Here is a 22,862-nt window from a genome sequence, read left to right on the forward strand (position 1 = left end):
GAAATCTCTTAATGATCTACAAGTTTTAGCACAGAGAAGGGATCTCTCTGGATGCACCAAAGACCATTGGTGTGGTGGGGATGGATTAAAACTACAAAAGGACACAGGGAGAAACTTTGGAAGAGGCATCTGTGAAATTGTTATGAAGAAACTCTGCGTTGATATTGTAATGTGGAAACTCATATTTTCAAATAGGCCATGAAGAGTAAGCATTTCATGTCTAGGGATGGTATATGGGACTTTTGCCAACAGTCCTTTTCCATTTGTGATTTGAGGGAGTGCTATGACTTTAAGTTCTGGAATGCATGGTTGTAAGTCTCAACAGTAAAGTCTACAGTGACAATATAATCCCACGGGTTAAAAGTCAACATCTCAAAACCATTACCCACAATTTAGCAGAAGAGGTTCAGTATAGTGTTCATAAGACAACTACTCTGTCATTTCCTTTAAGAGAATGACAGGTGTGTTTAGCAGTTGTTAGGAGGAATGAGAAGACAGGCATGTCTCCATCAATCCTTGCTACCTTGACATTCAGAGTAACTGATGTTCTTTCTCTGAAGTGCCCAAATTATGCCCAAGGATATAGCTCTACTATTGTTTCAATTTCCTTAATGTGGTTGCCTCATTTGTTCCATCTGCTGGCCTCAAAACCATTCTAGCTTTAAAAAAGGACTGCTAGCTGCTTCAGCTAAGACCATGAAGAGGAAAATTCTTCCACCCTTGTAAGATTGACAATGGGAAATGACAAATACCAAGTCAGCCTTAATTCTGATTGACTTGGGCCTAAGACACATGCAGGTGAAACTAGTTCTTGAGAATCTTGGAAAATTGCTCTTGCCTACCCCATTTCTGCAAACTAATAACAGAAAATTGTGACCCAGGAGAAGATGGCTTGATGCAGGTGTTTGCTCAAGTCCTGTGAAAGCGCTTCTTGGCTGGATGTGGATATCTGGTGGGTTTCCGAGCATATCTTGCGAAATTTCAAAAATTATAAATCCAAACGTTAGAGCAATAAGTTTCAGGGGGAAATCCAAATCCAAGAACTCTTCTAAAGAGTTAAGCTTTCTTTGTCAAGTAACTTAGGATATGAGCATCACAACTAAAATACCATTATTATCAAACAGTAACCTGTTTCTGTTCTAAAATAAAATACTTTTTCCCCCTCTTTTGCTGCGTTTTGTTGAGTCCATAGCTAAAAGGGCACAGTTAATTTTGTGACTCCCTTTCAACTTCCACTAATGCCTAGCTGATTGGTACCAGGATCAAAAGTGGTTAAGGAAAAAGAGGCCTGCCACAGATTACTAATTTCCTTTCACACCCACCACACATATGCATTTGGGACAACAGGAAATCCTAATTAAAGCAAAAACCCTTCTGCCACACAGTAAGTTTATTCCTTAAATAAATAAAAACAATCTGGCATGTATACTGGAAAAATGAGCTGTAGCTTTGCTTTTTTCTTTCCATTAAGTAGAGTTGTGGATGCCCGTGTGTGTGTGTGTGTGTGTGTGTGTGTGTGTGTGTGTGTAGGCTTTCCCACGTGTCTGCTTCTGTTCTGGTTTCTTTACATCTCTCCTTTCTTTTAAGCCGAATTTTATTACTCATGAAAGCACAGGCCAGTAGTACTGATTAAAGGCAGGGAGGGGCTACCATGCACATTCTTTCTCTAGGCAGTTGGCTCTACACATTCTTCTAGATGCTTTCCTTTCCCTCCTGTAACCACCCTTAGAAGTCCCAATCCACTAGAATTTTGGTGCTTTGTGTTGATGCCTGGTGATTAACAAAGAAACCCCATTGGACTCTTGCTGAAACTCACTAGGTGGATTGTAGGTTCACAACAGCATTTGGACCCTGCTTTCCCATGCTTCGGTGAGACTGTCCGCTGCTTTTAGGTGAGGATTTGTTTCATCCATTCCCCCACTTGATTTCCACCAGAGCTTTGAATGCAGTGTAGCTGGGGCTTTGAGTTTCATTGCTCACTGCTACACGTTCCACACATTCCAGAGGCTTGGGAAAAACCACTGTGCACAGTCCCACAACTAGTCAGTCCTCTTGAAACTTAGAGACCTGATCAGGAAAGCAGTGAGTTTCAGATCCTTGTTGTACTCACCACTGGCCACAGCCACTAAGGGCGATTGAAAGTTTCTGTAGGAATGTGCCATGAACAAGACTTAGGGATTCAGTTGGCCGTCCATCAGCACGGGTAAAAGAAGTGATGTGATTGCCAATAAAACCAATGGCATCTTAGCATACATCAGTACAGGCGGACTTTTGGTCACGCAAGAAGTGAAAATTCAACGTTTCCTAGATTTCTATATTCTGTTGGTCAGAATATAGGTCGACAGTGGTGTTTCATTCTCAGAACTTAGCTGTAAGAGGAGCTCAGACAAAACGTAATGTACTCAAAAGGGAATGACCAGCATCAGGAGGGTATTGAAAGCCTGAAAGCCGAGTACTCGAGACCCACTGAAGAAATTGGCGAGGATTAGTCTGAGAAAGACAAGACTGGGGGAGAGGGGTATATAACAGCAACTTATAAATATTGTTTGGACTTGACGCATATGATCCCAGAGGGCAATGTACTAAATACAAGCCTCTCCATGAGCTTTCTTTATCCCCAGTGGGGAAGGAAGAACTCCCCAGGCATCGGCGCAAAAACTGACTACCCTTAAGAGAGGTGTTTCTGAGGAGTTTGGACCACCTCTTGGTGGAGACAGATGAGTAGCTGCCCTAGATGATGATTACGGTTCCCTCTGACCAGGAGTTTATACGATAATAATAGTTTGGGAACCATCCTTTATATAATATCAACTTTCCGATATTAAAGATTGTTTCATTGTCATTGTGGCTAGGTACTACGGACAGTAACTCATCAAGAGTTAAGACTTCGACAGTCAGCTATTTGCACAGAGAGGCCCCAGCTAAGCTGTGGCTTGGCCCAGGATGGCTAAGCTGCCTGAAATCTGACCCACGGGACTGCTAGGTTCTGCTTCTCCTAACCTTCCATTTAGCATTTAATGTGCAGCTGCAAATGATTTTAGGATTTTAGGATTCTACAGAGTAGGGTAACCTCCTAGAATTATGATGGGAGGTTGGAGCATCTTGCTTACGATTCCCGGGATGTATCAATGACCTTCCTCAAGGCCCCAGCCAAATCGAAGCCTCCATAGTAGCCCAAATGATGTTTTGAAAAATAAATCTATCATTATCCTAGATTTTGCAGCAAGAGAAATGAGCCTAATTTTCTCTCTTGAGGTGCATGATGCCAGTAAGCCCCACTACCCATATCTCTCCTTCAAATTAAAGAGGCTGATGAATTTTAACCACTTTTTTTTAGAAAGAAATGTGAACAAATGTTTGGCCCTGTGACTGTAACGCAGCACCCTCCAAATTTAGTGACACATACTCATTCCAAAAGTCAGTAGTTGTACTCTTTTGAAAGCTGCCTTTTTTCATCACTCACGGTGAGCTTAGCAGCCGAGCAGTGTGCGGCTTCGGCCCCATCAATCATCATTTGCGGCAGCTTCCTTCAGCTCCGGCGGACTGCTCTGACCGAGCAAGGTGAAGCTGGGTAAGTGTTTCCACTACTAGGCCTTGCTGCCAGCGCTTTTAGAAAACAATCAGGTTCGAATCAAAAGTGGCAAATGACCTGAGGCTTGTGTTACTGTAGGATTATGTCAGTCTTTAATCCTCGTTTTAGAGTAATGCGTTTGACACGCCAATGGAAGCATTTCCTCCTGGAAAGGTCGTCTGATTTCCCCCCCGTGTTTACGTTTTCGCAGCATCCCGTGTACTGTGTAAATGTTGTGGGGACCCAGAATGCTCATAACCTCATCACCGTCTCTACTGATGGCAAAATGTGCTCCTGGAGCCTGGACATGCTCTCGACGCCACAGGTGGGTTTGTTTTCCCCTACACAGAAGAGCATCCTGGTTGAAAGAGATACTTGCCTAATGGAACATAGTTCCTAAAAGCCAAACCCTCACATCCTATAGGAGCTAAAACCAATGGATGCACTTGAAAGAGTGGGGCCTGCTTTCAGCAGTCTCCTCCTGAAGCCAAAACCCATTTCCTTTACCGCAAATCATGTAATTATTGTAATACGTTAATCCTTAGGTCAGTTTCAAGTGAAAATGAAATAATCCATTTTAAAGCACAGTAATTATAGAAGTTGCCTGTGGTATGAATCCTACTTACCCTACAGCATGGTTAAACAAATGCAAACGAAGTCGGAGCCCCACCCAGCAATCCCCTGTGGGCCCTTGCCCTGGAGGATAGGTGTCCCCGCAAAACAGAAATCCAAGCCCTTGCTTGCATCTGTAGCCTAGACGACCGCCTGCGTACATGAAGAATCTGTCCAACCATCTGTTTTCTCCTCTGGAATGTTGGTTATGATGGCTTCTGCTATTCTTTGCTCAACAAATGAGAAGTTGAAAATGCAAAAGTTCCAAAATTTCCAAACCACTACTGATTACACTAATGGAAACCAAACAAAGAAGCAAAGGGGAAGAGACCCCTGGGGGAGGCATCTAACACGACTTGAAGAATATGTGTGCATACAGGCTGCGTACAAGCGCGCATCAGCACACGCAGAGACACATTCTGTCCATATTTCTTGGTGGGGAGAAAAGCATTTCATTGCCCTCCAACTAAAAACGCAGGGAGGGGTTTAGTGTTAGAGACCATGACAAAAATGTGAGGTAATGTCAAGAAAATTACAAAGATATGTAGGCGATAATTCTCAATGTTAACATTCTGTTCCATTTCCCGGAGTAATGACCCTAGAATGTCTGGCTCACGATGTTAGATGACACTAGAGTTTCAAGACACGTAAGGAAATGTGAAACCGTGAAGAACCTCCCATAAGTCTCAGAAAATACAGATGTAGAGAATATTAAGACTAAGTAAATTCTTTTCATAATTTTGGGTCGGGGAGGGGGTTGGTGGGGAAGAGCCAATAAGCTCCTAACGATCAAAGTTCATTTTCTTTGGTCTTTATCATCATACAAGTCGGGAGTTGTGTGTGGCTATTTTATAACTTTGTCTTAAAATTCTCAGCAATATGTTGTTTGTTTTTAAAAGCATGGAGATTACAAACAGATATAATCATGAACCCTCTAATTAGGAATTTGTAATTGCCCATTTGGCTGATTAAACATGTATTTGTTTAAGTTAAAACCAATCGTACAGGGCCACAAGACCGTTTTTATTAGTTTTAGTGTGCCCACACACTCTGGTCCTTGTGCAGAGATGTCCAAGGGTGGCAGGCAGACCTGGGAGCATTCAGCAGTCACCCTGGTCCCTCTCTATTCTAAGAAGGTGATCGAGAGACTGTATCTCTCTTGCTACTGATCTGAGTGACAGAAAAGCCCATGGGACGGTCCGGTTTTCTGTAGCACCATAGCATACCCTCACAGAAGCATGCACTGTGTGTGCCGCTCTCATGTACTGGGAGCATGTACATGACCGTATGTGCTGAGCTACCCAGACCCTTAGGACACGCAGCTGATTTCTGGACTCCTCGGTCCAGATGACCTGGCTTACTCATTTGCGTGAAAAGACTAACCTCCCTAGCAACTATAACAACACGATCCCCTACTGTGATTTTTTTTTTAATTGCTTCAGGTGCACAAAGTAGGCTGTTTGATGTAAATAGCCAGAAATATTTAGGGATGTTAGTTACACTTAATTAATCTTCCCTGTCGTTAAACTTAATTCAGCAGAAGGTCTCTTAAAATACACTTTGGTTCCCGATTTTGAGAATAATCTGAGATAAAATACTTCCATTTGCTGTTTTAAAGGCTTAGCTCAGCCTACAACCCAACGACTACCCTTCACTAAATCATGTCCCCGCTGAAATCTGGTTTTTTTGACTTGAGTGACAACTTTCTGGTTTGCGTCCACAGAGGACACAGAGTGCTGCTTTGACAAATGTGCTTAGTACCTCTGATATTAATACATGTGTATTCTCACGAACAGCTGATTTCGAAAATGTTTGTAAATACAAGGGTATTGTGTGTTTTATTAAAGCCTGGGGCTGACAAGTGTAACCATTACAGTATTATCTTTAGTTTCTGCACCATTAGTTGTGAAATTCTCACCTGTCATCTCTGCCTGACTTAAGAAGCAGCAGCCCACACTGATGAGATCCAGCCGGCCTGAAACCAGAGATACACAGAAGCAGGAATGTCAGGGGCAGTAAAGCGTGGTTTCTGGCACAGCCGGGGTCTTTTGTAACGCTGTGTGAAAAGCAAACAGACGATTGAGCCAAATGATTTTTCCGTGCTATCTTTGGCATGGCGAGGAGTTGACAGAGGGAACGTAACCACGCTGTGTTTTGGTAGGAGAGCATGGAGCTGGTGTACAATAAGTCCAAGCCTGTGGCTGTTACTGGAATGGCTTTCCCGACGGGAGACGTCAATAACTTCGTGGTTGGCAGTGAGGAGGGCACAGTCTACACGGCCTGTCGTCATGGAAGGTGATTTTGTGTTTTCTTACCGATGACGTGTTTCTCACTCCCGGGAGTCTGTTAGCGGATTCTGGATTAGAACCACCTTGCGTTATGAGAAAAGCCTAACTGAAGACATACAGGTCACACCTCGAGCTCCCATTACTTCAGAGCATCCGTCAGCTCTGATCGTTAGCCGTTGTAAGCCTGGGATGGCTCACACTGCCTTGAGGAGAAAAGCCCAAGCTTCTTAGCATAGCATATAAGACCCTTGACTACGTGCTCCTTCCAAGCCTCAGCCTTCAGGCTCCAGCCACGTACCCATGGGGAATAACAATCCCCAAACGTGGCTTACTGCCCCCCACCTCCATGAGTTCCCACCCTGTTTCTTCTCCTCTCTTCTTGGCCTTGTTCGTTCCTCCTCAGCCTTCAAGAGCCAGCCCAGAGGTCCTTCCACAGGGAAGCCTCTCCTGACTCCCTCCAGCAGAGAAAGCCCTCCCCTCCTTTATGGTTTCATAAATCTAGCCTTCCTTGCTTTCATTCATGTTTCCAGGGAATACTTACTGAGACCCTACCATGTGCCCAACACCATGACATTATGAGGATGAACTAGGGAACAAAGCAGACATGGAGGTCATAATCTGGTTGAGGGTAGAAGACAATAAGCTGATAAACACGGGAATATGTGGCTTGAGATGATGTGTACTACAGAGAAAATTTAAGTCACATAAATGGGATTGGACTACAGACTGAAAGATAGGCTTGCCATTTTATCTATTTGTATATATGCTTTTACAATAGTATTTTTTTTAAAGATTTTATTTATTTATTTGACAGAGATCACAAGTAGGCAGAGAGGCAGGCAGAGAGAGAGGATGAAGCAGGCTCCCTGCTAAGCAGAGAGCCTGATACGGGGCTCGATTCCAGGACCCTGGGATCATGACCTGAGCCGAAGGCAGAGACTTTAACCCACTGAGCCACCCAGGCGCCCCTACAATAGTATTAATTACAGTTTATTTCAACTATTCACTCATTCGCCATTTTTCTCGTACTAAATTCTTTCCATTTCGTCCTAGATCTTCCTGCCCGGGGCCTGACACATTGTAAGCAAGGAGCTAAAAATCTATGGGGGGAATCCAGAAATAATAATAATAATAACCCAAATAATGATGACCCAGATAAAATAGAGAGATGCCTTGGGGCTCTTCCTTCCAATCAGAGAGGCTGGAATAGTATAAGATACAAGCCACTGTGAAGTTTCCAAGTCATAAGAATTCTGCCTTGACTGAGACATTGGTGAATGCCCCTGGAAACCCATCAGGATAATGTAGAATCCAATAATTAGGATTATTGTAAAACTGCGTGCAAGACTTAATGAGTGGCCTCACCATCTTTTGAAAGGTTCACTGTGTTCACTTTGGTACTTAATTTTCTTTCAGCTTAGGAGTTCTAATTCAATAGATGTTTCATCTCTTGTATTCATCCCAGGCTGTTTAGATTTAATGAGAAATCAGAAGTTGCTCCAAGTTTATTTTATACTCCTGTGTTTTTGTGATTTGTAGAGGTAATAAGCAACCACAGCCCAATGATGTGATTCTTCCATTCACAGAATATGAACTGTGATGTTCCTACTGTCCTACACATAAAAACAAGCAGTATTTCCCCCACTTACATGATTTAAAGATGAGTAGGAAGAGATGCCTCATAGTTCTATGCCCATAAAACTGGCTAAAACCATGCATTAAAGTTTTATGAAAGCATAAGAAGACCCGATAAAGTTGTCTATTCATGCAAACATTTGCTGCATACCTACTTGGAGCCCTGGGCACCGCTAGAGCCTGCCAGGCATGCAGACATTGTATAAACCTGCTTCCTGCCTTCAAGACAGGGATGATGATGAGCAAGCCCAATGCACATGCTTCTGCAGTATGGGTAGAAGGTCATAAGTGACACGAGAGAGGTGCAGAGAGCGCAGAGGACCAAATACAGGGCCACAGCATTGTCTACACATTTACTAGAACCACCAAGGCACATAGGTTCCATTGGCTTAATCCAGGACCTTACCAGCTACCTTCTGTAGCTGTGAAAGCTACAGAACATGTTCACTGATAACTTTCAGATTTTTTTTTTCTTTTTTCATTTCTCTAATGTGAATAATGTTTGACATGGTGAACACTTTTGTTCTATGGCTGTTGGTCCTTTTCAAGCCCAATCAGAATTTGCAGTGTGGTTCAAAAGGAGAGTAAGTAAGGTGAAAACCACAAATCTTTTCACAACGCCCTTGATTTTGCTTCTGACACTGGCCCATCCCTCTGAAATAGAAAACACAGATCTTGATAAAGTTGTAAAATAGCAGGAATTTGGCTTCATAGCAATTTTAAATGGGTCATGTAGGGATACGGGGATTGGGGGGGGCAGAGGGATTTTTATTTTTCACCTAACATACAGAAGGTGAAAATCCACTTCCATAAATTAAATAAGGTCCTTGTTTTGCACCCTATAAACCCTTTCAGGATGCTGTTAAGAGCAAGTGGAGTCTCACCAGGGGCCACTTCAAAGATCAGTTCCTCATGTTCTTTAGAAGAGTTTAAATGGTCACGTGTGGAACTGCTGTTAGCAGTTTCACTGGGCATAATTTTTGAGTGCCTGTTACATGGAGCACACGCTGCAACGTTTTCTCATGATTTCAAATTTTGCTCAGCACACTGACATTTATTGGTGCTCCAGAAGCCCAGATGTTTTAATAACTTAATTCATTTTACTATCAGTGCCATAATATTTAGATTCCACAAAATCCCTAAGTATTTGTCTCATTTATAGCCTCATACACATGGATTTTTAAAATGCAGCATTTGGGACATATTTTTTAGTTGGGTTTGGTTAAGCTGCAGACTATCATGTGATAACAGGGGGCTGGGAATAATCCCAGTTTAGTTACATAAGCAACGTATGTCCTTGGATAACCTTCACAATGCGTATCACTATTTCTCAGATGTTCTCTTTTGGGGAGAGACGAAAAGACCTAAGTTTTGTCTCTTTTCCCATGTGGTTTCTTTCAACAAATATTTATTGAGCACTTACTATAGGCCAAACACTTGGCAACAAGAAAAACCAGGCACCAGCCCTTATGGAAGTTACATTCAGTAGACTTGAAAAACTTCTCTTCTTTCAGTGAATATCTTAATTTCTAAATATCACATTTAAGTCATGTATAGCATATTGTGGTGGCAAGAGTTTCCACAAAGTATTATCTTTTGAGATATATCAACTTCATTTAAGAAATTTTCTTGAAAAGATAAATGTAGGTATTCAAGGATGTGTGGATTTTTGTAGCCAATGGAGTTCCCAGAAGGAGTTAAAATGGAATGTGTGCCAAAGCTATCATAAGGAGAGTATAGTCCTATTGGGTAAAACATGAAAGCTTCTGAGATTGAAGTATGTGTGTTTTCCATTGATATGCTGCATCAACAATGATAGGATTTGAGGGACTCCTGAAAAAGGATTAAATTTGTCCCAAAAAAGGACAAAATTTGATATTAAATTGCAAAGGTTAAAAAAAATTATATTGCTCCATATTATTTTTTAATCATCAGAAGTGGTCTAGCATTGTATTTCTCTCAAGATAACTGTGAAAGTGGTTTCATTTTTGGTAGTTTATAGTTGTTCTTCTAAATTATGGAGAAGTAATCATGCAGAGACAAGTGTGTTGTTGTTGTTTGTTTTTTTTTTTAAAGCAATTGCTGCTCTGCAAAGGTCACTGAAATTCTGCTCCTGTGTGGTCTTCCTGCAGCAAAGCAGGTATTGGGGAGGTCTTCGAAGGTCATCAGGGACCAGTGACTGGAATTAACTGCCACATGGCTGTGGGCCCCATCGACTTTTCACACCTGTTTGTCACGTCGTCATTTGACTGGACCGTCAAACTGTGGACCACAAAGGTAAGAATGTCTTACGTTCTCTGGTAATACATAGGCAAAGAGGGCAATTTGACTGTTCACAGCCTGTTGATGAGCCCAGTCTGCCTCTTTCTCAGTCCATTTTATTTATTTTAAAATAGATAAGGGGTACTTGAAAACATTCTAAATTTTAAAAATTCCAGCAGTTCAAATACAAATAAAATGAAAGTTCTTCTTTACTAACATCCCTTCCCAGCTGCCATCCCCGCCCCCTCCCCACTTCTGCGTTGACTGTGCAGAGCTCTAGAGCACTGACCTACATACATATGTACTTACGGAAATATGACTTGGGACTTGGTGGCTTGGGTTTGGGGGACATTTTTGGAGCTTTTGGTGGTTTGTAAGCTGGCAAATGGCACTCCATTAGTTGTGTTTTCAAAGGCAATTCTGACCATGCTTGAGAGCAAAAAAAAAAAAAAAAGAAAGAAAAAGAAAAAAGAAAAAGAAAAGAAAGAAAGGAAAGGCCACTGGAAGAAAGGTGCAGTAGTCTAGGGAGTAAATGGCAATGGTATTAACCAGTAGTTTGGGATGGGGAGAAATAGATGGATTCGAGAACCACTTATGAGGCAAAAGAAACAGAAATTGGTGACATGCTTTGATATTTGATACAAGGTTGGCGAGACCGGGAAAAAAAGGGTAGTTATGACTGGAATAGCTGGAGACTGAGCTAATCAGTCACTTCATTCACTGCCTGGAGGTCGCCAGAGGGAGAGTCAGTCAGTGAAAAGCACTGTGCAGGTTAAATTTAAGGTGCTGGGATGCTCAACTTACGATCTCCATTAGACAGTTTGCAATGTGTGACAGAAGTGGAGGGAGACCTCTGGACTCCAGGTACATATCCAGTACCAGTCAGGATAGCAATCACTGGGGTGCCTGGGTGGCTCAGTCAGTTAAATGTCTGCCTTTACTTCAGGTCATGATCCCTTGGGATCAAGCCCCACATCTAGGTCCCTGCTCAGCAGGAACCCTGCTGTGCCCTCTCCCTCTGCCCCTTCCCCCCATTCATGCTCTTTCTCTCTCTGTCTCAAATAAATAATCTAAAATAAATTTTTTAAAAAAAGGAATAGCAATCATTCTTACAATCCAAGCAGTGGATTTTAAAAGAAACATTAAGTGTAGATCCAGATAAAGAGGAATATTTAGGAAATAAACAGGAGAAATGAAACTAGAAAAGGAGATTAAAAGAGCACCAACCCAAGAAATGGGGGAGGGGGGTGAATTACAATTTTTGAGAGAGAGACTGTGAGAAGAGGACAGAATTGATCTCAACTGCATGAAAAACAACCTCACCTATAAGAGAAATCCAAGTTAAAACCGTGGTGAGAAACTTCAACTAACATACTGACAAAAATCCAAGAGCAACATAGTCTGTGATGAGACCAAAAGAACCAGCCATTCTCTTACATTGCTGTTGCTGGTACAAAACGGCGTAACACTGGAGAGAGGAATTTGGCAGTATATAAAAGTAATTCATCATGCATATTTGCTCATTGTCAGAGCAATTCCTACTTCTAGGAATCTTTGCTATACTAGCAAAAATGAGAAAAAAAGACATCTGCAGAAGGGGATCCATTGAAAGGCTACCTTGAATAGCAAAATACTGGAAAGGACCCAAGTGTCTATCATTAGGGCTGTGGACAAATCAAAAGTAACCTATGTCCACGTGAGAGAGTATGATTCAAGTTTAGGAAGAAATGCAGAAGATTTCTTCGTACTATTATGGAGTGCTATCTAAGATATATTTTTAAATGAGAAAAGCAATAGAGGCAGAGAAAAATAAATAGTATGTTGTAAATAAATAGTATTTATATATATTTATATATATATTTATTTATAAATAAATAAATAGTATTTATATATTTTTTAAAGTTGGAAAGATAGACATACATACACAAAATTCTTCCTTAGAGGGAGGAAACAAAGAGAATTCCTGAAAGAAACAAAAAGAATAGCCATGCTTTTTAAAAGATACTTTGTACCTTCGGTTTGGGAACCAGGTTCCTTGGGAACCAGGAACTATGTAAATATTTTCCATAGTTACAAAACAAAATACAATTTTAAAAGCGTCCAACTCTTGATTCCTGCTCAGGTCATGACCTCAAGGTCGTGTGATAGAGCCCCGCATCGGGCTTTCTGCTTGAGATTCTCTCTTTCTCCCTCTGTCTGTGCCTCTGCCCCTCCTTCACCTCTAAAATAAATACATAAATAAATCTTTAAAAATGTGAAGTAACATGAAACAAATCAAGTGTGGTTCAGAGAATTAGTGCAGTTCAAATTGGAGGCAAACCATTATAGCATAGAATGAATCTGACTTTAAAATCCTTTGTTTTAACTATACATTCTAAGATGGATATATTTTAAGGATAAAAAGAACTACAAAAAAATTTTAATTACTTTTAGTACTCATGTTGCTGGTGGTGGTTTTGTAACTGTGCTTTGCTGCTGTCGTGTTTGTATCATGAGATAAATGACTGCGTTCATGTCATCGAATAGTGGGATCAGCTGGGTTGAAAGGAGACACGAGTTGCTTGAATTGAGTAAAACCTCTGCAGTAATCCTGGATTTAATTTGGATGTACTAGTAAGAATTTGTGGCATATGTTACCTTTAAATCTAAAAAATACATATTCAACAAAAAGTTTCTAGAAACAATGACCAATGTAGCACTGACACTCCTGGTGTCCAGTTTGTGCTCTCTAAATACCACTTTCACTAAAAGAAACCAGAGATCCCGGAAGAAATTAGTGATTCTAGATCTGGAGCAGGAAATGTGTAAAATGAGCCTGGAATATTTCATCATAATAGAAAACAAGGAAACTACCAAACACTACATATTTCTTGTCAAAGGTCTTAGAATCCAAATTGAATAAGCTTCTGCAGGCCAAGGAATATCAATGAGGGTGAACTCATGAATCTATCACCCTCATTGATATTCTTCAGCTTGCAGAAGCTTATTCAGTTTGGCTTCTAAGAACTTCGACAAGAAATATGTAGTGTTTGGTAGATTCCTTGGTTTCCATGAGTTCATAGTAATACTGAAAAAAGAAAAAAAATACTCATTAGTCATCTTTGGAGAATGTGGGGAAAGCCAATCCAATATTTTGGAAACTAAGAAGTAAAAGAAAGAATTAATTATTTATTCTGAAAGAATCAAACATCTATTCTGTCTTTTCTATGTGACTTATACTTCAGGGGTACTAAATAATTGATGAAGAGATATTTTTCTTTATAGAAATATTCCAGCTAATATGGGAAGATAAGATTTGAATAGGAGGTAGTGATCATTGCTGATAAGACTGTAAAAATAGAAATAACTTTCACAGTAATGGAAGTATACAATACCACTTTTGAAGTAGGTTTTTCCCCCAAATCCAATTCAAATTCTGTCACTCCACCAGATCTCTGAATTTAGAGGCAATAGGAGGTAAAGATGCAAAATATTAAATACTACAGAGATGGAATCAGCCAAATCAAGGCTGTGGAGAAATCTGTGGGACAGCTGATCTCATTTCTACAACAAAATCCCAATTTTTTTTCAAAGAAAAAAGAAATAGAGGTAGAAAATACATATCAAACTAAATAGAACGAAACAGTACTTGAGACATTTCAACCAATCTTAAAACATGCATCCTATATAGATCCTGATCCAGACAAGCAACCCTTTAAAAAAAATTAGGAGATTATCAGGAAATGGGAAAACTGACTAGATATTTGATATTTATGAATTATTATTTTTAGGTGTGATAATTTTATTTTGATCATTTTAAGTGGTTTGATGTTTTAGAGATCCACACTGAAATTTTACAGAAGAAATCACAGGATGTCAGAGATTTGCTTCAAAATAATCAGTTGGGAAGGGGGAACGTGTAGACGTAGATGAATTAGACTGCGCAAGTATTGTTAAGTATAGAAGCTGGATATTGACATTATTCTGTTTCTGAATATGTTTGAAATTGGCTCCATCGGTTGAGCATCTGCCTTTGACTTGGGTCATGATCCCAGGGTCCTGGGATTGAGCCCCACGTTGGCTCCCTATTCAGTGAGGAGTCTTGCCTCTCCCTCTCCCTCTGCCCCTCTGCCAGCTTATGCTCGCTCTTTCTCACTCTGAAATAAATAAAAATCCTTTTTTTAAAAAAAGAAATTTTCTATAATATAAAACTAAAAAAAGAGAGAGAGAGAGGAGAGTGACCAAGAGTAACAAATACTTCACGGAAGTACTATCAGACTGAAATACGTCCGTTGTATTCAGTAGCCTCACTGTGCCATGGCAAGACCGCTCCGCTGGTGTGTTTGGGATGGGACGCAAAGAACAACGGGTTAAGGAATGAGTGGAAAGAAGGAAGCACTGAAGAAAAATCAAGAAGCTTGGCTATGAGGAGAGGAAGATGGGAGGTAGAGAGAGTTTTTCTTCTTTCTTCTTCTTCTTTTTTTTTTTTTTTTTAAGATTGTAGAGACTCTTGAGGATGTTGCTGTTATCTAATCACCAGCAAAGACAAAGAGTAGAAACACTGCAAGTGTAAGGCAGGGAAAGGTTCCTGAAGACGTTCAGTGAATAGATGCGTAGCACAGGCAGAGGGTAAGTTTAAATTTGGGCAGTGACATATCTTCTGTTGTAACAAAGGAACAGGGAAGGAAGGGGAGAAATACGTGCAGGTGTGTGGGTTTGGTGCATGAAAGCAGAGGGCGTCTCATGTGACCTTGTTTTCTCGGTGAGGCAGGAAATGAAGCAGTCCTACCGAGAGGAAGGAGAGGTGCCGGAGGGAGTAGGTTGTAGCTAGCTGGTCATGGGAGAGAGGAAGAAGAGCTGATTAGGGAAGCAAAGATGGACTCTAGGGGTGTGGAGATCAGACTGTTCTAGGGGCATCGATCTTCCGGCCAACTTCCTCCAAGAGAGCTTAACAGCATAGATATGGATTGGATGAGGGGGACATGTAGTTGGTTCTGGGACTAAAGCTTTCCCAGAATGCAGTGGCAGGATGATGGAACTTGGGATCAGAAATAAGGACAAGAGCGTGTTTGATGTTAGAGGCTAAGGATTCTACACTGTGGCTGAAAGGAAGTGAAAGCAGAGCGGAGAAAGTAAAAGGAGCAAGGGGTTAGAAGCCCTTATAAGATCAAACAATAGGTATGAAAGAAGAACTAGTAAAATAAGATATTATTATTAGAAAGTGAGATGTTGGGATTTAGTAATTCACAACTGAAATAATTCCAAGTGATAAAAACAAGCCAAACAAAGGTCTAGGATGTGGTCATGTTGTCACTGACGTCAAGTGGACATGAAGTTCTCTGGAGCTGAAGGGCCCTGGAAATAAAAGGTCAAGGTGCTTGTGGGCTGTGGGCTTTGAAGTGGGCCAGAGTAAAGGCAAGGCTGGGATGGAAAAGGAGATCATGAGACCTGTGCTTAAGTCTTCAGTGAATTAGGAAGAGAGATCAGAAGAGGGAAAGCATGACGGAGACATGGCCTGAGCTTAAAAGAAGCAGGGCTTTTTACTGGGTGTCTAACACCTTGGAGAACAGACACTTTATTTCACTCTTCTGGAACAGAATAGCCAGTAATGAACAGTTCCTACCTGAGAAGACAGCCTGGGACGGGGTGAGCTTTTGGGAGAGGGAGGGTTTCCCTGAGACGGGCAGCAGAGGGAACTTTCCATGAGAAAGCTGAAGATGGAGGCAAATGAGCTCATCATGGAATGGGAAACATGGAGAGCACAGTGGGGACATCTAGAAAGGAGGAGAGCACTAAGGCGTTGGTTCAAGTAAAGTAAGTACTAACAGAGATTCCTAAAAAACGCTCTAAGAATTTAGCAAGATGGGGGTTGGGGGGTTGGAGAGGAGATACAAAAAAAAAAAAAAAAAAAAAGACTGGAATTCTCAGCAGAATGGCAATTCTTGCAAATTCTAGTGAGGACAGTATGCAAGAAGAAAGGATTAAAATACATTACATTGCCCTCCCTCCACCCTCTAGCATGCCAGATTTCATCACTAAACCACAGTCAGGGGAGGCTTCACGTTGAAGCAGAAACTTTGCTGGAGTCGGTTACCTGGCAAACACAGGACAGGGCTGCGTTCCAGCAGCTGAATCAACAAGGGAGAAGCCATTTTCATTGAAATGGCCGAAAGGCAGGGATCCACTCAGGAAATGCATGCGATGACCTGGAAAAATAGGTTTATACTTGATTGTGCAGATTTATTTTTATTTTATAAATGATGGCAGGTCATTTTAGGACCAAACCTATCAACATGGAATTTGGGGGCACTTTCTATGGAAGGTGAATTTGCAGAGGTTGGCAGGAGGGTGGGAGGTCATTCTGTGTGCCAGGCACTGCGCTAAACATGTTACATACAGTAAACGATCCAGTAAGCCCTCACAGTCTACTCCCGAGTGGGTGTGTCACCCCTTCCTCTACAACATGGAGGCACACCAGAGCTGAAGTAACTTGCCTGGCGGGCTCAGTGAGAACTTGGGGAAACTAATTCGAACTCAAAGTAGTGTGACCCCCAAAGCTGTTCTTTTCCACACCAGCACACTAAGCCCAGAGGCAGGACATCCGGTTGGAAGGCTACTTTGACCATCCACATAAGAGCCAGAATATCTGTTGGCAGTGGCGGTGGGTTTGTGGAGGAGAACAGAGTCTGAAACCAGCACGTGGACCTGGTGCCCAGCTGACTTGATCGCAGAGCAGAGTCAGTGGCGATTCTGATATTTCTGCCTTAGGCCTCTGAGGGGAAGAATGGTGGTGCCAAGATGGAGACAGGACATAGAGGAGGAGCGGGCTTGGGTCGGGGGTCGAAAAGTGGCCATCTGGGACACGCTGCAGCTGAGGCACCTGGGAATTCCTAAAAGGTGATTGAAAATAGTGGAGCTCAGGGGTAAGAAGAAGGTTAAAAATCCACTCAGTCTTGAGGTCAAGAGTTCAAACCCCACGTTGGGCATAGAGCTGATGTTTATAAGAATAATTAAACATGGCCGCGATCCACCCATAGTCAGCCATTTGTCCCGAGAGCAAATTAAGACTAGCATGTAAATCAAAGAGGACGGGGTGCAACCGCGGAGCCACCACGACCGCGGGAAGAGAAGGGATACACGGACGGACAAGCAAGAAGAGGGCGGCGCCGGCCCCAGCGCAGACTGAGGCTGGTTGCGGAGTGAGGAGGGACGGCCGCTCCTGGAGCCCGGGGCCGGAACTGAAGGAGACAGCGGCGGCTCGCGGGGAGGCCAGGCCCACGGAGCATTTGGTTGTTATACTTCTGAGAGACTTGAGCGTGTCTGTGGCCTGAAGAGAAGGAGCCAGGGAAGAGTACAGATGGACAGTGAGTGGCCTGACAGGAAGGAAGCTCTCAGGGCTGTGGGGGGCTGGGAGGGGAGAAGAGGCAGGACAGCGCTAAGGCTGGAGAAAGGTGGGAGGAGGGGTTCAGCCGCACGGAAGTGGAAGGGGGAGCAGAGAGTGAGAGACGGTCCCTACGCTCTGGTGACGTCAGAGGCACGCTCCTCTGCCGACTGCAGCGCAGGGACAGGCCCCTGACTCATGAGGATGACTGAACGGCACCAATTTGAGAGCAGCCGGGGCTAAATATCAAAGGTGCGTTTCATAGGTGATGTCTAAGTTTTAACAAGAGTGCCAGGAATTGCGTAAGGTGGCCGTTGCGGACTCTCTAAAGTCCTCCCAAACCTCCTGAATCTGGCATTCAAAGCTGTCCGCGATGGGGGCTCAGTCGGTTAAGAGTCTGACTCCTGATTTTGACTTAGGTCATGATCTTAGGGCCACCTGGGGCTCTATACTGGGCATGGAACCTGCTTATGTTTCTCTTGTCTCCCTCACCCTCTGCTCCCCACCCCACTGTGCTCTCTATTAAAAAAAAAGAAAAAGAGAAAGTGCTGTCCACAACCTGTCCCCAACTTACTGTAGCAGGTCGACAAATTCAGGTATGGGGGATACACCACTTCTCTGCAATTCTAAACCAAGGGTTCTCGAAGTGTGGCACCTTGATCATCATGGGCAGCATTACCTGGGACATATGAGAAATGCAAATTCTCTGCGTCATCTCCCCAGACATTCTGCATCAAAAATTCTGGGAGTGGGGCCAGCAATCTGTGTTTTAATAAGCCCTCCAAGTAATCCCCATGCTGCTAGAATTTAGAGTCATGCTCTAAACCTACTTGAAGTTCTGTCTCAAACTCCCCAACCTACAGAGCTGGTGGGGCAATTCACTTATTTTGAGGTGTCTCTCGTTTCTCATCAGGGTTGTCTTAGGAAACTGGGGAGCTAGTTCAGGCAGGAGAATAGAATTCATTGACACACCCCTCCCCCAGTCAGGTTCCCTGATATAATTAACACCCTACTTGTTCTGGCCAGGGGTTTATACTGTGAATCTATTTGAAACCCCAAATTAATCATAACCTTTTGTGGTGGTGTCCTAGGAGCAGTGGTTCTACTTGATGCTCTTGGCAACACTGGCTAGAGTCATTCTCCTCTTCTTAATCTAAACATGAATAAAATATAAAGGAAATGGTAGCAGCATCTCCTAAAATTACTAGTCCCTTTTACAAGACTGACGGAAAGTAACCTCCTTTAGCTTCATGAAAAGGGCAAAGTGAAGATATAAATATTGTTTTGAAAATAATGGAGATTTTTAAAAAAAGGAAAGAAAATACTGGATATCAACCCTTTGGGTTTTTTTCATTCTTGTTGACAATGAGAATTTTCAGATAGCTGAAGAACAGAGAGAAAAATGGAGATGGGTAATTATTTTTGGACTCTTCTGACAATGATGGTGACCTTGGTAATCTTTATTTTAAACTCATTGTGTAACTTGGAGTCATCCGATCATTGAACCAAAGATGAAAAAGATCGTAGTGGAGGCTTACTTGATAATCAAGTCAGTGATACCCTCACAATGAAGATTATGTCTTAGTCCTTTTGGACAGCTCTAACAAAATAGCTCCGACTGAGTGGTTTCTGAATGACAGGAATTTATTTCACTCAGTTCTAGAGGCTGGGAATCCCAAGATCAGGATGCTGGCACAGTCATGTTCTGGCAAAGTCCCCCTTCCTGGTTCGTAGCCAGCCCCTTCTTGAGTGTCCTCACATGGCAGAGGGCCTAGGGAGATCTGTGAGGTCTCTTTTATAAGGGCAACTAACCCTGCTCATGAGGTGCCACCCTTGTGACCTAAACACCTTCCCAAGACCCCACGTTCTAATACCATCATTTGGTGATCAGGATTTCAACATATGGATTTGGGGGGGGGGACACAAACATTCAGAACATAGCAGATTGCAAATTAAATCCCATAAGGAAGAATCCTTCAAATGGTGGAAAAGAGTGGATGCTAAGAAATAAGACTTTGAACTAGTCAAGAGTCAAATTTAAAAAGTGGTTGCAGTGTAATACTTGGTGCATAAAAATAAGCATCACTCAAAAAAGATACCCCACCCCACCCCCGAACCTAAAGGCAAACCAAACACCAGGAAGATTTGACAACACAGACATGCATTTTGTACGTTCTACTAACCAAGAATCCGCATTTCTTTCTTTTTTTTTTTTTTTCAGATTTTATTTGTTTGACAGACAGAGATCACAAGTAGGTAAAGAGGCAGGAGGGGAGTGTTGGGGGGAGGCAGGCTCCCTGCTGAGCAGAGAGCTCGATGTGGGGCTCGATCCCAGGACCCTAGGATCATGACCTGAGCTGAAGGCAGAGGCTTTAACCCACTGAGCCACCCAGGCACCCCGAGAACCCGCATTTCTAACGCAAAGATAAAAAACAGGCTGGAAAAATCTGTATTCCAGGGGAGAATGTTGCCCTGTAATTAGCACACTGAGCAAAATGAATGTAATCTTGAAGACTTGAGCCAAGTCCATATCCACTCACTCTGCATAAGTAATGTCCACAAGACACCCACGAGATGGTAGCACTTCACACACTCTGAGATAGAGAGAAGCTATGATTTTAAAGATCAAGACTAAGACATAAAATTTCTGTACATAGGATTTCAGAAATATTGTAGTTAAACGAAAAAGTATATTTGCAGAAAATGCAGTCATTTCCAATTCTCTTTATGATTTGAAAAAATTAATATTACTGTTAACTTTATATAGGGTCTTATTTAAATTTCCCATGAAGATTACACAACTTTATATAGGGTTTTATTTAAGGAAGAACACAATACTGTGTATTTTGGGAGGTCTGGCCTTCTAAACAGTTCCCAAAAGAGTGGTTTGGTTCATGAACGCTAACAAGCCACATTGACCATAGGTGGAAAAGTAACCTACCTAACAGTGCTCTAGAATCTTGAAATTTTAACATGACTTTTTCTGGTGTCATCATCACAGGTAACTTAATAAGTGAGAAATAAATAACTGCATATTAGTGACAGAGGCTCTTTATTTTTTAATTTTTAAATTTTTTTTTTTTGGTCAGAAGCTTAAGACATAATTATTAACAGTGTACCTTTTTTTTCCCTCTAAAGATTTTTATTTATTTATTTGACAGATCACAAGTAGGCAGAAAGGCAGGCAGAGAGAAAGAGGGAAGCAGGCTCCCTGCTGAGCAGAGAGCCCGATGCGGGACTTGATCCCAGGACCCTGGGATCACGACCCGAGCCGAAGGCAGAGGCTTTAACCCACTGAGCCACCCAGGTGCGCAACAGTGTACCTTTTTTTAAGCATACTAACACAACCATTTTTGATATCAAGAGGAACTTTATTCATTACCTTTATTACCAACATACTATGTTTTAACTCCATGCAAGAGAAGTAAAAAATCACCCCGTCTTAGGGGATAAAGAGTAAAAATGTAACCATGTGTAGAAAATAGTCTGGTTATGGTTGGTTGCTGTAGAGACAATATAGGGGAGAGTCCAAATGAACAGGTACAGCCAACAATTGTCACATGCACTGTGCACTCGCAGTTGTGTTCGATTAGAGCCTGGAAGACAGAGAGTGAGTGTAAATTCTCTACTTGTGCTCATGGAGGCCTCGCCTAGATCCTCTGTGTGAATTCCCACCGCGAGCCGTCATCTGTCTCTCTTCTCTTTATGCCCCACTTGCCCTTCCAACTTTTTAAAAACAAAACAAAGAACAGACACCCTGCCCTTGACCTTGCTGTCCCTTTCCCATCCTGTTTCGCTTCTGCCTTTTCCCACCAAACAGCAGCTTTCCCTCCTGCAATCTCTTTATCTCTGTGATCACCACTAAACCTCCTCCTTCAAAAATGGCTCGGCCCTCCTCCCTCTTGCCTGTTCCAAGGGCATTTTGCCATTTTCATTTCCTTTCATGACTTCGCTGTTTCAATAATGTTGAGCAGTCCCTTGAAACATCCTTCTGTAATATATCAATGAGGCTGTTTTTAAGAGAATGGTAAAAAGCTGCATACTTAAAAGTCTGTCTTTGATGATCCTTTTAAAAAATAATTTTTAAAAACGCATTGCCTGAATAAATTCTAGTAAGTACAACTCTTACCTTTTACTATATCTGAGCCCATTAAACTTCCCATCCATCAAGAAATGCTGGAGTTGATACTTAGAAATGAAGTATGAGCTCTTGGCTGGACTAAAACATTCATTATTCCACTCAGCTTTTCTGTTTGCTGAGGTTTTGGGTAATTTTTTTTCCTGTACTGTAGTTTAGCTTAGTGGCTAGACAAGTTATGAGTCTTTGGATTTTTTATCATTGCATCCAGTTTGGAAAGTTTCAGTGGATTCCAATTAAACATTGGGTTAATATTTATTTTGGTCCCAGTACGGCTTCATAAGGCTTTAGATTCCTGATACTGTTCATGTATTTGCCAGCTCAGCCTGTTCCTTTAGTCTTCAAAGGGCTCGAATTTCTTCTGCTTGTATTGATCATAGCCTCCAAATGGTTTCTGTGTTAAAACTTCGGGGCCCTAAAATTCAGTTCCTGTCTGTTGACCTTCGTGACCCTACTGGTCAGGTAGATGGTCTGACATAACCCACGTGTTGGCATTGGATGTGGCTCCTGGGCAGCACCCTGGGATGCTATCATCCAAGAACCGCTCACGACACACATTTGACTGATGGAACCCCCCTGACCTCCCTCAGATGTGCCTTGACACTGCACAGTCTATCCTACCTCTCAGTCCTCTTAACAAAACCTCTTTGCACGAAACAAAGAATCTAAAAACAAAATTCTCTAAGTGACTAAGAGGTGATGACTTTGCAGAGATTAGAAAGATAATCTTCAATTTCTAAGCAACTATTGCAAAATCAATAAATATTACCTATTTCACGTTGGCATCCGCTGCCAGGGTTTAAATGTAAGATGAAAATCACACATGATTTTTTTTTTTTCCATCTTAGCTGTGAGGGAAGAAGGATAATTTCAATTTTTTTATGAGTTAAAAAATTTGGAAAAATTTTGTTTTTAAGGAAAAACAAAAATTCATTTACCTTTAAAATGAATCCATCAAAAGTGATTATGTATTGTAATAAATGTTAAGTGTGGCCA

At 41.9% G+C, this 22,862-nt stretch overlaps 1 protein-coding gene across 6 annotated transcripts in view; it reads left to right on the top strand.

The window, feature by feature from the left end:
• DYNC1I1 (dynein cytoplasmic 1 intermediate chain 1) overlaps window positions 1-22,862 on the top strand; it is a gene marked incomplete at its 5' end in the record, with an annotated part of 260,677 nt that overhangs the window by 191,921 nt on the left and 45,894 nt on the right. For all 6 annotated transcript variants that reach the window (XM_080818672.1, XM_080818674.1, XM_080818673.1 and 3 more), the window contains 3 exons: window positions 3,783-3,896; window positions 6,345-6,478; window positions 10,239-10,383. In XM_080818672.1, the coding sequence (XP_080674798.1) occupies window positions 3,783-3,896; window positions 6,345-6,478; window positions 10,239-10,383 (393 nt within the window). The remainder of the gene's footprint in view (window positions 1-3,782; window positions 3,897-6,344; window positions 6,479-10,238; window positions 10,384-22,862) is intronic.

This window comes from Martes martes, assembly GCF_963455335.1.
Source record: "Martes martes genome assembly, chromosome: 11".
In the NCBI taxonomy this organism is placed as follows: Eukaryota; Metazoa; Chordata; class Mammalia; order Carnivora; family Mustelidae; genus Martes; species Martes martes.